Source organism: Hylobates moloch, unplaced genomic scaffold, assembly GCF_009828535.3.
Source record: "Hylobates moloch isolate HMO894 unplaced genomic scaffold, HMol_V3 SCAFFOLD_11, whole genome shotgun sequence".
Classification (NCBI taxonomy): Eukaryota; Metazoa; Chordata; class Mammalia; order Primates; family Hylobatidae; genus Hylobates; species Hylobates moloch.
Genome location: NW_026652286.1, coordinates 102,787,109 through 102,800,994, shown reverse-complemented (window position 1 = coordinate 102,800,994; position 13,886 = coordinate 102,787,109). Strand labels below are relative to the sequence as shown.

The 13,886-nt window shown below is 46.5% G+C and overlaps 1 protein-coding gene across 4 annotated transcripts in view; it reads right to left on the bottom strand.

Moving 5' to 3' along the window:
- The window catches only part of APLP2 (amyloid beta precursor like protein 2), a 69,506-nt gene extending 60,674 nt beyond the window's left edge, over positions 1–8,832 (bottom strand). For 2 of the 4 annotated variants that reach the window (XM_032167893.2, XM_032167895.2), the window contains exon 1: positions 8,633–8,832. In XM_032167893.2, coding sequence (XP_032023784.1) covers positions 8,633–8,737 — 105 coding nt within the window. In that variant the 5' untranslated portion in view covers positions 8,738–8,832. The remainder of the gene's footprint in view (positions 1–8,632) is intronic. The other 2 variants (XM_032167892.2, XM_032167894.2) reach the window with 1 other exon arrangement.
- Positions 8,833–13,886: the final 5,054 nt, after the last annotated feature.

The following is a 13,886-nucleotide window of genomic DNA, read 5'->3' as shown; positions in this document are numbered from 1 at the left end:
TCCTGAGCAAGGAAGGGAAGGAGACACTGGCAGTGTTTTATTTCTTGACCTCAGTGGTAGTTACACAAGGGTTTCATTTACAAAAACACACTGAGTTTTTTTTTTCTTTTGTGTACTTTTAAATTTTGAAAAGCTCAAAAATACTCAAGGGCTTTTTTTTTTGTGAGACTGAGTCTCGCTCTGTCACCCCGGCTGGAGTGCGGTGGCACGATCTCAGCTCACTGCAAGCTCCGCCTCCCGGGTTCACGCTATTCTCCTGCTTCAGCCTCTCAAGTAGCTGGGACTACAGGCGCCCGCCACCACACCCGGCTAATTTCTTTTTGTATTTTTAGTAGAGACGGGGTTTCACCGTGTTAGCCAGGATGGTCTCAATCTCCTGACCTCGTGATCCGCCCGCCTCGGCCTCCCAAAGTGCTGAGATTACAGGCGTGAGCCACCGCGCCCGGCCAAGGGCTTTCAATAGTGGGTAGAAGCAGCAAGGGTGGCTGGCACTTTCCTGATAAGGGGCTATCTTTACTTTCAGTTCAAACAGCTTGACATTCCTACCTTCTAAAATCATCACAGTATGCACAAATAATTAACACTATATGTTGATAATAAATATGTGTTACGACTCTAATAACAGCCTAAGCAAATGTAATGAAAATATGAATGGAAATGTAAACTCCTAACTCAAGAGTTACTTCTGGAAAGTTCAAACGAGGCTTTTATTGGTAATGTTATATTTCTGTATCCAGTGGTTTTTTTTTTTTTTTTTTAAAGGCTAAAACATACATGAGAAATGTTAAGATTCAACAAAACTGGGGGCTGGACATAAGGGTCTTTTTTACATGTTTAACTATCCTATGTGGGGAATGCTCATAATTAAAGGGCGTAAAATAAAAGCTCTAATAGCTCACCTCTCCGGGTAAAAATCCTGCTTCAGCCTAAGCAACTTACATGTTTAGCCTTCCAGAGACAAAGCATTAAATATGTGAAAATACTAACGATCCTTACTACCACCACTAATCTCACATTTTCTTATCTAGGCAAAATACCTCCCTCACAGTCCATTCACGTTTCATGTCAAATTTTTCACATTCTTCACCATTCCAGTCATTCTGTTCTGGATAGCATTATCCCTTTAAAATGATAGCATTATCCCAGATCTAACAAATGCATTGTGATGTCTCGGATGTCTCCATTTTGCCAGCTAACTTTTAACCCACAGATAATTTCTTCAGAAGAAATTACTTCTTTCTCTTTCAGCCATTCCAGGTACATAACTTCCCAGACAGGGAATGCCCCTGTAGCAGACACTGGGTTCTCACCAACATCCACAGTTTTCTTTTCCAACCAAGCGTAACTTTTTTTTTTTTTTTTAGTAAGAGGTATCACCATCTGATAAGCCCAACCTGATTCGAGGCTGCACCATCCTCCTCCTCCTGGCCACATGCTTCAGAAAGCAGGCCCTGAGAAGTCTAAGCCTGTGGAGGCAGTACCATTCCCCTTGCCAAGGCTTGCTTTAGCTAGAAGCATCTGATACTTCTATCCAGTGACACCTGATGGGTCTTATGCTGGTGGGCTTTGAGAAAGGTTTCTTCACTCTTAAAAGGAGATACACAGGAAGAGACTATCTCTTCCTCCTCTGGACATTATCGTATCAGAGCATGTCCCCTGGAGCTGCAGCAGCAATTCCACAACCACTAGGGGAGTGTGCCCAAGGCAGGCAGGGTAGAAAGGCGGTGGGGACAGCTCAATTAAGCAACCTTTTAGGTGCCCCACTCCACACACGAAGTAGTCTTTTTCTGGACCACAATCTTATCCCCATCACACTGGTCACTGGCCACTGATTGAGTATCTGGTGCTGGCAGCTTTCTCTCTTCCAAATAATCCCACACCTTGATTTTGATAAAAATCTCTATAGGGAACCATAACTTCTTTTCTTAAAACTTTAGGTCAGAATACAAAAATGACACAACTTACTACTAAAAAAAGAGAACTTGCACATAATATAAAAAGACACAAAAGAGCTGGGCCCGCGGTGGCTCATGCCTATAATCCCAGCATTTTGGGAGGCTGAGGCGGCTGGATCGCTTGAGGTCAGGAGTTCGAGACCAGCCTGGCCAACATGGTGAAACCCTGTCTCTACCAAAAATATAAAAATTAGCCGGGCATGATGGCGCACACCTGTACTCCCAGTTACTCAGGAGGATGAGGCACAAGAATCACTTGAACCCAGGAGGCAGAAGTTGCAGTGAGCCAAGATGGTACCACTGCACTTCAGCCTGGATGACAGAGTGAGACTCAGTCTCAAAACAAACAAACAGAAAGGCCCAAAAAGTTTTTAAAAATCAGTGAATGTCATTTGAATGATGCGAAAGAAAAAATAAATCAATGGAAAATGTAAAACATCAAAGTCCCCTGTAATTACGTACTTCAAAGGGTCACTGTTAACCATATGGTTTACACTGGTTCATAATATATCAGAACTTGTATGAAATTAGTTCCTTTTAAGGGAAACACTTATACCAGGTTTTGGTAATGGGAAAGACAGGTAGACATGAGTAAAAAGAAATCTGCACCCAAAAGGGAAACATGAACCACACTGACAGGACAGAGCAGTAGGCTCAGATAGAATGGGCAGACCCCTTCCCCTGGTCGAGCTGTGTGATGTTCAACCCTTGGCCTCTACCAACTCCCTTTTTAGGTAGGGATAAGAATACCAAATTCACCAGACTGTTAGGGACTTATGTAGATAAATTACCCAAAGAGTTTCTTATGTTTTTCTCTCCTTGTACATTAGAATCATCCGGGGAGCTTTTGAAACTGAGCATCCCAGAGGTACTCAATGACAATCTCTGGGGTCAGGGCCTAGAAATCACACACAAGTGCGTTCCGCAAAGTAAAAAGCACCATCCACATTTGTGTTTACTACTGTACTGTTTAGCACCTAGCACAGAACCATGTAACAGGGGTTTAATAAACACTAGTAGGATGAATTACAAATGAAAAGTCAGCTAATTCATCTTCATCTTTAAAAAAATAGATTAGTTACGTTTTAAAAGATCTCATTTTGAAAAAAAGATCTTGGCCGAGTGTGGTAGTATGCACTGTACTCCTAGATGCTCGGGAGGCTGAGGCAGGAAGATCACTTGAGCCCAGGAGTTTGAGGCCGCAGTGAGCCATGGCTGTGCCACTGCACTCCAGCCTCGCTAAGAGACCCTGTCTCAAAAAATAAAAAATAAAAATAAAGAGGGCTGGGCGCGGTGGCTCAAGCCTGTAATCCCAGCACTTTGGGAGGCCGAGGGGGGCGGATCATGAGGTCAGGAGATCGAGACCATCCTGGCTAATACGGTGAAACCCCGTCTCTACTAAAAATATGAAAAATTAGCCGGGCGTGTTGGCGGGCGCCTGTAGTCCCAGCTACTCGGGAGGCTGAGGCAGGAGAATGGCGTGAACCCGGGAGGCGGAGCTTGCAGTGAGCCAAGATCGCGCCACTGCACTCCAGCCTGGGGGACAGAGCGAGACTCCGTCTCAAAATAAATAAAATAAAATAAAATAAAATAAAATTAAATTAAATTAAAATTAAAAAATAAAAATAAAAATAAAGACTTCATGATGCTTATGCACGAAAAATTCCCTCAGCAAAAGCAATTATTAGTTGTACTTGACACAAAGGACTGGAACTCATTTCTACTTGAATGTGCCTACACAGTCCACTTTCCATCTTAGGCCATAAATCAAGGTACAATACACTAAATTTAATTAAGCTTCAAGGTAATCTAGTTTATCTCACTCAAAATCAACCCACGAAAATTGAATTACAGGCAATTTAGAATTCTCTCTCAACTAGCCCCTCCATGGAAACTACAATTACTGTACAAAGATTTACCCCTACTTTTTGTCACACGGAAAACATTATTTTCTTTGAGTAGTTCATGTTAGCATAATTCGAAATAATAATTGTTAGGTGCTGGCTTCAATATGCAGTATGTGTCATTTTTATAAAATTTATGTACATGATGTATCTATTAATAGAAGGGTATACAACATTACAGTAAGGTTTCCCTGGGCAATACGATTTTAGGTCATTTTTCATTTCTTATTGGTTATCTGTACTTTTAAATTTCTTAGAATGAATATGTACTACCTATAGAATTATTCTTCTGTTATTTTAGAAAGAAAATCCAAAAGCCTGAGAATTTAGTAAGGGTAAACAGAATTAATTAAACAATCTTGAAAGGGGCCAGGTGTGGAGGCTCACGCCTGTAATCCCAGCACTTTGGAAGGCCAAGGCGGGCAGATCACAAGGTCAGAAGTTTGGAACCAGCCTGGCCAATATGGTGAAACCCTGTGTCTACTAAAAATATAAAAATGAGCCAGGCATGGTGGTAGACTCCTGTAGTCCCAGCTACTCTGGAGGCTGAGGCAGGAGAGTCACTTGAACCTGAAAAACGGAGGTTGCAGTAAGCCGAGATCGTGCCAGTGCACTCCAGCCTGGGCGACAGAGTGAGACTCCATCTCAAAAAAGAAAAACAAAACAACAACAACAAAAAAACATGTTTTCACAAATGCTATAAAGAACATGATTGGGTCAACAAACCAACCAGAAAACCGAGAGCAGATAAGATCCAAGTATTGTATCCACGTTAAATTTCATTAGGTTGATGACTGTACTAAGCCTAGGTAAGACAATGTCTTTGGCTCTTGGAAAATATATACTGAAGTTCTCAGGGGTAAAGGGGATGGGGGATGACGTATGCAACTTACTCTCAAATAATTTGGCAAAAAATGCAATAATAAAGCAAATGTGACTAGAAGAAATGTTAACAATTGGTGAATCTGAGTAAAGGGTATGAAAATTGTACAATTTTTGCATTTTTTTATAAGATTAAAGTTATTTCCTTTTTTTTGTTTATTTTTGTTTTCTTTTGAGACAGAGTCTCGCTCTGTTGCCCAGGCTGGAGTGCAGCAGCGTGATCTCGGCTCACTGTAACCTCCACCTCCCAGATTCTCCTGCCTCAGCCTCCTGAGTAGCTGGGATTACAGGCGTGCACCACCACGCCCAGCTAATTTTTGTATTTTTAGTAGAGACGGAGTTTCACCATGTTGCTCAGGCTGGTCTCGAACTCCTGACCTCGTGATGCACCCACCTCGGCCTCCCAAAGTGCTAGGATTACAGGCGTGAGCCACCGCGCCTGGTGATTCAAGTTATTTCTAAGTAAAACATTTTTAATTGAAAAAGTTTAAAAATCAACACATTCAAAATTGTCCTAACAAAAATACTTAGCATGTTGGGCCAACTTCTAGCAAGACTTTCTTTGGAAAAATACAGGAACATATTAAAAAATTTTGCTAATAAAAACATATGCAGGACCAACTCTAAGCAAAATTTTAAATCAGCACCATCTAACAGACATACAATGTGAGCCACATACATAGTATTAAATTTTCTAGGAACCACATTAAAGTTAAAAGAAACAAGTGAAATTAATTTTAATGTTTTATTTAGCCCATGTCTAAAGTATTGTTTCAATTTAGTCAATACAAAAATTGAGATTTTAATTTTTCTGTACTAAATCTTCAAAATCTGGTGTGTATCTTATACTTCCAGTACATCTCAATTCAGAAGCTAAATTTTCATAGGAAATACTTGATCTACATTTAGATTTCATAAAATGTACAGTTTAAAAGTAGATTCGCATAACCAAATTATTTCAGTTAAAAGTTTTCCAACCACTGAATCAGATTTTAAATGTAAACTTAAATTAATTAAAATTAAATAAAATGAAAAATTCACTCCTCAGTCACACTAGTCACCCTACAGACTCAATAACCACACGTGGCTTGTGGCTACACCCTGGGAAAGCCCAGCTTTAGATGGTAAAACAAATTCCCTCTACAAAAGAAGGAACTAATTGATAAAACTTAAGTTTATCGTATTTATCAAAAGATTTTAAAAACATAGTTATGATAAAAATAACGGGCCAGGCGCTGTGGCTCACGCCTGTAATCCCAGCACTTTGGGAGGCCGAGGCAGGCGGATCACCTGAGATCAGGTGTTCCAGACCAGCCTGGCCAACATGGTGAAACCTGTCTCTACTAAAAATATAAAAATTAGCTGGGCGTGGTGGCAGGCGCCTGTAATCCCAGCTACTTGGGAGGCTGAGGCAGGAGAATCGCTTGAACTCGGAAGGCGGAAGTTGCAGTGAGCCCAGAGGTCCCATCATTGCACTCCAGCCTGGGACAGAGCGAGACCCCGTATCAAAAAAAAAAAAAAAAAGACGATATTCCTATCAGAAGCACACCAAGGTTTCTCTCCAAGGTACAGTTAGACATCTCCCATACCACCTGTCAGAAACACCAACACAAAGCCTCTACTCTGCCTCAGCTGACATCCTTTAACTTGGGTTTGAGTTTCCTGAAAGCTGGCAATCAAATGGCCTTCTTTCTTTCAAATGTGACAGAAGAAACTCATGTTCCGGTTCTCAGGAGCCTAGTCATCTACTGCATAGTATGCGGGGTTTCAGCACAATACTGTCTCAGTCCCAAATGGGAGCATGCACACAGGAGAACTTGTCTCGGATTTAAGAGAGGAAGTGACCCTGAGTCAAGAGGTGAGCTTTTTTTTTTAAACAGGTGTAAGAGATCAATTCAGTCAACACCAAGCAACACTAAAGATTTGCCAATCAATAATTCTGTGCCAAGCAACCTGATCAGGGATTTGGCCAGAATCCCTTTGGCTAATCTCAATCGGGGCCTTCCCAAAGACATCCTGATTTAGGCCATTCTCATCTACATTAAGCTTCGACGGTCCCTTGCCTGACAGCAAATAAACAAAATCAAATTATATTCATATGAATAAAATTCTGATAGCTTGACAAAAGGCCCCTTGAAAGATCATTTGGTAAGTGTGAGCAAAAATACAGCTCCAAAGAACAGGAGTTACCATAAAACCATTTTTCAGAAACGTTTAATTCCTATTTTCTTCAGCCATACTTTTCAACTGAACAACGCTGTGGTTATCAAATTTAATACACAACAACGAATTCTGATATTATTTTTTCTTGCTACACAAGTATTAACGAATTCTTTAAAACTGCTGAGTCTTCCACTGTGAATTCACTAATGCCTCAAATTATAGCAGTGGGAAGTGGAGTGCGAGTGTGAACGATGGTTTCTGACACCCGACCCACTAGTGAAGTCCCATCTTCCATATGAAAGCCTTTATTTCTTCTCCCCATCTCACTCACCTAGCTGTTTTCATGCGACATCATATCAGGGATCACAGATACAACTCTGACCATTATGTGGACACAATGAAACAATCGCAATCCAAAATCCTCTGTAGATAAACGTTAACTTTCTCCTTAAAGCTGAACTCCTTTCTTACCCTAACAGTCACAAAGCTTTAAACTGGATGAATACAAAGGTTTTAAGCCGTTCTATCAGAGAGGCTTTTGATTAATTATTACCCGTGGAAATACTTGAACATTCTATAGAAGTAAATATATTCTAAACCCGAGGTCTTTAAAAGAAAGCTCTCAATTAATGCCCAATCAAATCCAGTCTTCAGGTCTCTCTGAAATTAGCTAAGTACGCAGAAACCAATTGTAATTTTTAAAAGAGCGAAGAGGGAGAAATAAACGACACCAGAACTACACATTCCAGACCAGCAGTTCAAGCACCACTTCGAGAAGGGAAGTAAAGATCAAGCCCGCCGTCTCCCTCGGCCACAGCAGGGCTCCTCCAAGGCTGCCCGCTCCGGCCCGCGCCGCCCCCGCCCCCTCCCGCGGCCTCCCCCATCCCCGGCCCAGCCGCTTCGCCTTTCTCGCAGCGGGGATGCTCAGGGTGCGACCTCGAAGCACAATCACTGCTGGAATTCTGACACCGAAAGAACGATTTTTCCAAGAGTTTACACGCATTCGCGGGCACCTTCCCTACTCACTGAAACCCTCACGAAAGCGGTCAACGCACCCAGAGCGGGTTTTCTCGGTCTACGGACGCAGGCAAACAGCGCCACTTAAAAAATGCGCGTCCGCGCCCCGGCCCCGGGCAGCAGAGGGAGCAGCGGGCGGCCTGGCGCGGGAGCTCCCCCGGGGCACGCAGCATCCCTGCCGCGCGCGAAAGCCGGGGCCGCGTCCACCTGGCAACAAAGGCGAAGCCCGCCGCTCGCAGGTGGGAGGCCCGGAGCCGAGGCCCCGGTGCCGCACGAGGGAGCGTACGGGGTCCGCGCGGGGCCGCCCCCGGAGAGAGCCCAGCCGCGGACTCCGGCGGGAGAGGAGCGCCCTGGCATTGTCCCGGGGGAGCGCGGGGCGGGCGCCTGGGGGCACTGGGTCCCCGGAGGAGGTGACGGCGCCGCGGGCGGGTTGGGGGCTGGGGCGGCCGGGGCGGCCGAGGCGGCCGGCCGCCCCCAGTGGCCCCGACGCCTTTCATTTGGCCTCTGCGGTGGCCGAAGCAGCCCGACCTCCAATGCTAAGCACTGCGCCAAGCAGGGACGGGCGGGGGAGGGCGCGCCAGACCCGCCGCAGCGCCGGACCCCCCGCGCCGCACCCCCGGCCCGCCCTGCCGCGGACCCCGCTGCCCACCCGCAGGCCGCGCTCCTCCGGCGGGTGAAGGAGACGACTCTCCGGCGTTCGCCCAGCCCCACCTCGATGTAGCCGGCCAGCGCCGAGGCAGGCGCCGTGAGCCCCACCAGCAGCAGAAGCAAGAGCCTGCCCGTGGCTGCGGCGGCCGCGGTCCCGGTGGCCGCCATCCCTCGCCGGGTCGCTCTAGCGCGCGGCTCTCAAGCTGACACACCCCGACTCCTCGCTTAGCACACCGCGACCCAGAAGCATCTGAAGCGAGTTCGCCGCCGCCCCGGGGGTTTTACACCAACCGGAACTGACTTCATATTACCACGCCCTCCTTCTGCGGCTCCCAATGCCGGCCCGCAGAACCCCTCAAGACCCCGCCCCGTTGCGGTCCAGACCCAATCAGGGGATGGAGGAGCCTGCTCCTCCCGCCCGGTCCAACCGCGCGCCCCCCCCCTCCCGCCCCGCCCGGCCCCGCCCCCGGCCGCGGATGGCCCCGCCCCCGCTCCGGACCCCGTGGCCGCCAGGCGCAGGGGCGTGCGCGCGGCGGGTCTGGGGCCGCAGCCCTGCGGGCGCGGGGCTGGCTCTGGCTTCCGCCACCCGGCGCGGTTTTCCGTCCCTGCTGCACTGGTCCGTCAGCCTTCAGCCTCCCGATACGGGCACGCCCCGCTCCCCTGCCCCTGCTGGGCATTCTTCAGACTCCTTTGGGTACCGCCCTCTTTTTGATTCTGGAAATGGTTTTATTAAAAACAGGATGAATTAGGAGTCCGGGACGGTCTGCCAAGGGCCGTCCCCCGAGGCAGGGGGAGGACCACAGGAGGCAGCCATCCTCCTCCCCCGAGCCCTACTCAGGGCGCGCCTCTCCCGCGCTGCTCCGCCCAGGCCTCTCCGCCGCGTCCTGGGCTCTGATCCCGGCCGCCCTCCGCACGCTCGACCTCCGGTCCTTAGGCCTCTTCCCGACCCTTGCTTCCCAGCGGCTGCCCAGGCAGGGATAGAGACCAGGGGTGCAAGAACCACGCCGGCCTCACAGCCCAGGCCCCCTTCCTCGTGTGTTTTAGGAAGAGATCACGCCGCTTCTTCGGTTGAGACGCACTAGCGGGAGACCTGCTACTCTGCCTTCCTGCTCCGCAGCATTTCCACTCCACTAGAGAAAAACGTCCTGCTGCCCCATTTAGCAATTGGCACAGCCTCGCCACCGCCAGGGCTCCGCTGGCCTTGTTTCCTTTCAGTAGCCTGTGAGTTTGGTACTGTCTTCTGAGAGACCTGGACTAGTCCCTTCAGGTTCAACTAAATGCGTAACACAACCCCTACCCCCAGGACGCTGACAATAGAAAGGAGACTGTCCGCGGAGTAGACGAGTGCGGCTGTAAGAACTCGGGATTTTCCAGCCTTACTCTGCCCCACTCCCCTACATGCCCAGTTCCCTGTGGGTGAACTGGCTCTGCTCGATTCCTCCAAGACGACACCTTTCCATTTCACAGCCCTTCCTAACACTCTTCCTGCGCCTGCAATGTCCTCTCCCAACTTCTACCTGTTGGAAGCATTTTCACTGTTCCTCGGCTCAGTCGGCTGAAATATCGCTTCTGGTTGCTCGGAGGGATGTTTCCCACTGTGGCACTTGCTCCCTAGTTATTCCATATCTCTCTCAGGCCACTGACAAGACTTGGGTGTGTCATGCTGCAGTGCCCCTCACAGTGCAGTCCTCGATAAATGTTTGCCCGGTGTCTTGGGTGCTGATACTAGTTCTGGAACTGGCATGAATTTGGCTCTTGCTATGGACCGAATTTTGTCTCCACACCTAATGTGTGTGCCGAAGCGCTGAACCCCAGTGTGATGGTTATTTGTAAATGGGGCCTTTGGGAGGTAATCAGGTTTGGATGAGGTCATGGAGGTAGCAGGTCATGATGGGATTAGTGCCTTTCTTAGAAGAGACACCGAAGAGCTTGCTTTTCTCTCACACCCTCTGTCCCCTACCCCCAACCTCAGCCCTCACCTCCCTCCTCCATGTGCGAACACAGCAAGAAGGCCGCCATCTGCAAACCAGGAAGAGGTCCATCACTGAGGGGCCAAAGTGGCACCTTGAGCTTGGACTTCCCAGGCTTCAAGAACTCTGAAAAATAAATCCCTGTTGTTGAAGCCCCGCAGCCTATTATGTTGTTTTGTTGCAGCAGCCGGAGCTGACCGATACAGCCGCATAATCACCGGCACGTTCCTCCATCGCTTGGGACTCTCTTTTCTTCTCTGTCAAATGTGAATATTAAAACCTGTCTCACTTCACCACTTTGTGTGATTGAACTTCAAATGAATGTACAATAGTGAAAAGCATGAAGTGACTTAAATGTAAGGGGTAGGAGGGTAAAGCAATGTATTACCAAGTGCAGGTTCATCTGCAAGTATGTGGGAAAAGTATCAAGTGACTACCTAAATCCCCCTTCTGTTGTTGAGCCTAGGGTAGGACATGTAGCCCCTCTGGGGCCTATTACCTCACCTACAAAATCAGGGCGTTGAACTCAGGGAAAAGCAAGTGAGATATCTAAGTTCAGAGCAGTGGCGTGGATATTCATGCTTTGGAGACTATATCTTCAAGACTAAGCTCTAATATCATGGGATAGTACAAGGAAATACAGGAACATGATTTAGAGGGCCTTCAATCTAAACTTAGGTCTTGAAAGAAGTTTATTTGCATTTTCAAGTTATAGAAGGATCATTACTAAGAGCTGATAGCCCCATTCATCAACATTCTGTACTTTAAAATGTTACAGTCTTTTTATTAAATGACACTGATAGGAGCGTACCTGGTCTTGCAATTCTCAATAATTTTTCATCCCAAATATGCTCATGTCGGTGACCAAGGTTTATGAGTAGTATGTTTTCATTTTATTATCTTTTGTGCATAAAAGCAAAAGGCCCTAAAATAACCTCCTGGCTGGGTGCAGTGGCTCACACCTGTAATCCTAGCACTTTGGGAAGCCGAAGTGGGTGGATCACCTGAAGTCAGGAGTTCCATACCAGCCTGGCCAACATGGTGAAACCCCGTCTCTACTAAAAATACAAGAAAAAAAAAAAAAAGCTGGGCGTGGTGGCAGGCGCCTGTAGTCCCTGCTACTTGGGAGGCTGAGGCAGGAGAATTGCTTAAGCCCAGGAGGTGTAGGTTGCAGTGAACCGAGATTGTGCCACTGCACTCCAGCCTGGGTAGCAGAGCGAGACTCTGTCTCAAAAAAATAAAATAACATAAAGTAAAATAAAATAACCTCATGTTTCTTCTACCTTCTTAAGAATCAGACTTTCTCCTAAATCAGCTCTCTTCTGGGCACACTTAAGATGTGTGCCTTTCCTTGTTGAAAAAAAACAAAGTTGATTTTCCTAAATGTCTACTTAACATGAGCAGAACCCTCACATTAATTCGATACTTATCCAGTACCTACTCAGGCTAGGTACACTTGGCTAGGATAATTGCCCCCAAATCAGGATGCTTTTCAAAATCAACTACGAAGTGTATTTTTATTTTATTTTATTTTTGAGACAGTCTCACTCTGTCGCCCAAGCCGGAGTGCAGTGGCATAATCACAGCTCACTGAAGCTTTGACCTCCTGGGATCAGGCAATTCTCCAGCCACATACACCACCACGCCCAGCTAATTTTTTTTTTAACGCTATGTTGCCCAAACTGATGTCAAACTTCAGAGCTCAAATGATCCTATTGCCCTGGCCTCCCAAAAGTGTTGGGATTAGAGGCATGAGCCACCGTGCCCAGCCAGGAGTTTATTTTTAAAAGGCACATTTTAAAACCCAATGTCAGAAATTCTAAATCTCTAATGCTAGGGTGACCTAAAGAAATTGGTATACATTCTTCCACCAGGCCCAGCGGCTTATGCCTGTAATCCCAGCACTTTGGGAGGCCGAGGCGGGTGGATTACCTGAGGTCAGGTGTTCGAGACCAGCCTGGCCAACATGATGAAACCCCGTCTCTACTAAAAATAGAAAAATTAGCCGGGCATGGTGGTGGGCGCCTTGAGGCAGGAGAATTGCTTGAACCCGGGAGGTAGAGGTTGCAGTGAGCTGAGATCGCGCCATTGCACTCCACCCTGGGCGACAGAGCGAAACTCTGTCTCAAAAAAAAAAAAGAAAGAAAGAAATTGGTATACATTTTTAAAGCTCTCTAGATAATTCTAACCCACTAATATTCATGGGAACTGCTGCTCTGGCATAGTGGTTACTTAATTCTTGAATATCATGGACTGTGAAAAACACTTTTTAAGTGGAATAACAAAGTTACCAGTTGTTGTTTTTTGTTTTGTTTTGTTTTCCAAATAATGCATTAAATTAACTGTATTATCACCACCATCTCACTCAAGAAACAACAGTTAACAACAACAAAGTCAGGATAGCCATCGTCATCTTTTGAAATTTAAAAATTGAGGCCGTGGGCGGTGGCTCACGCCTATAATCCCAGCACTTTGAGAGGCCAGGCGGGCGGATCATGAGGTCAGGAGATCCAGACCATCCTGGCTAACACACTGAAACCCCGTCTCTACTAAAAAAAAATACAAAAAAGTTTCCCGGGCGTGGTGGCGGGCGCCTGTAGTTCCAGCTACTCGGGAGGCTCAGGCAGGAGAATGGTGTGAACCCGGGAGGTGGAAGTTGCAGTGAGCCAAGATCGCGCCACTGCACTCCAGCCTGGGCGCCAGAGCTAGACTCCGTCTCAAAAATAATAATATAATAATAATAAAATCAATTTAAGAATTAGATAACATAACTTTTTGGCAACTTAATACATTGCCTTTGTTGTTGTCGTTTTTTTAATGGCAAATCAGAATGGTGAATACTTTATAATGGAATGGCCCTGATTTAATGTATGTGTTAGAACCCTTGTGGTATGGGAAATAAATACGAATCAATTCTATGCCTTGGCCTATAGCTGAGAGCCTTTAAATATCTCCTTCCTTCTACCCAGATTGCCTTTCCCCCTCATCCACAGCTGACTCAGTATTTAAGACTTTGTTCAAGTGTCACCTGCTCAAGGAAGTTTTCTGCTCCTCCTTTTCTTCTTCAAAGCTGAGTTTGGTGCACCTCCTTTTTGCTCCCCGTAACATTCTGTATGTACACACCTCTGTCATACTATGTGTAAACTAAGCATTAATTATTTCTTTTCTTTTCAGTTTCCTTAATTATACCACGAGTCCCTTGAGGGGAAGAACCATGTCTGTACCTCCGCAATCTAGCATAGTGGTTGTGCTTAATAGATGTTCAAAAAATACTTGCTGAATGAATGCAGAACTGAGTTAAGTTTTATAGTCTGTCAGAGAAGCTAAAACCTGGGTGTGCATAAGCA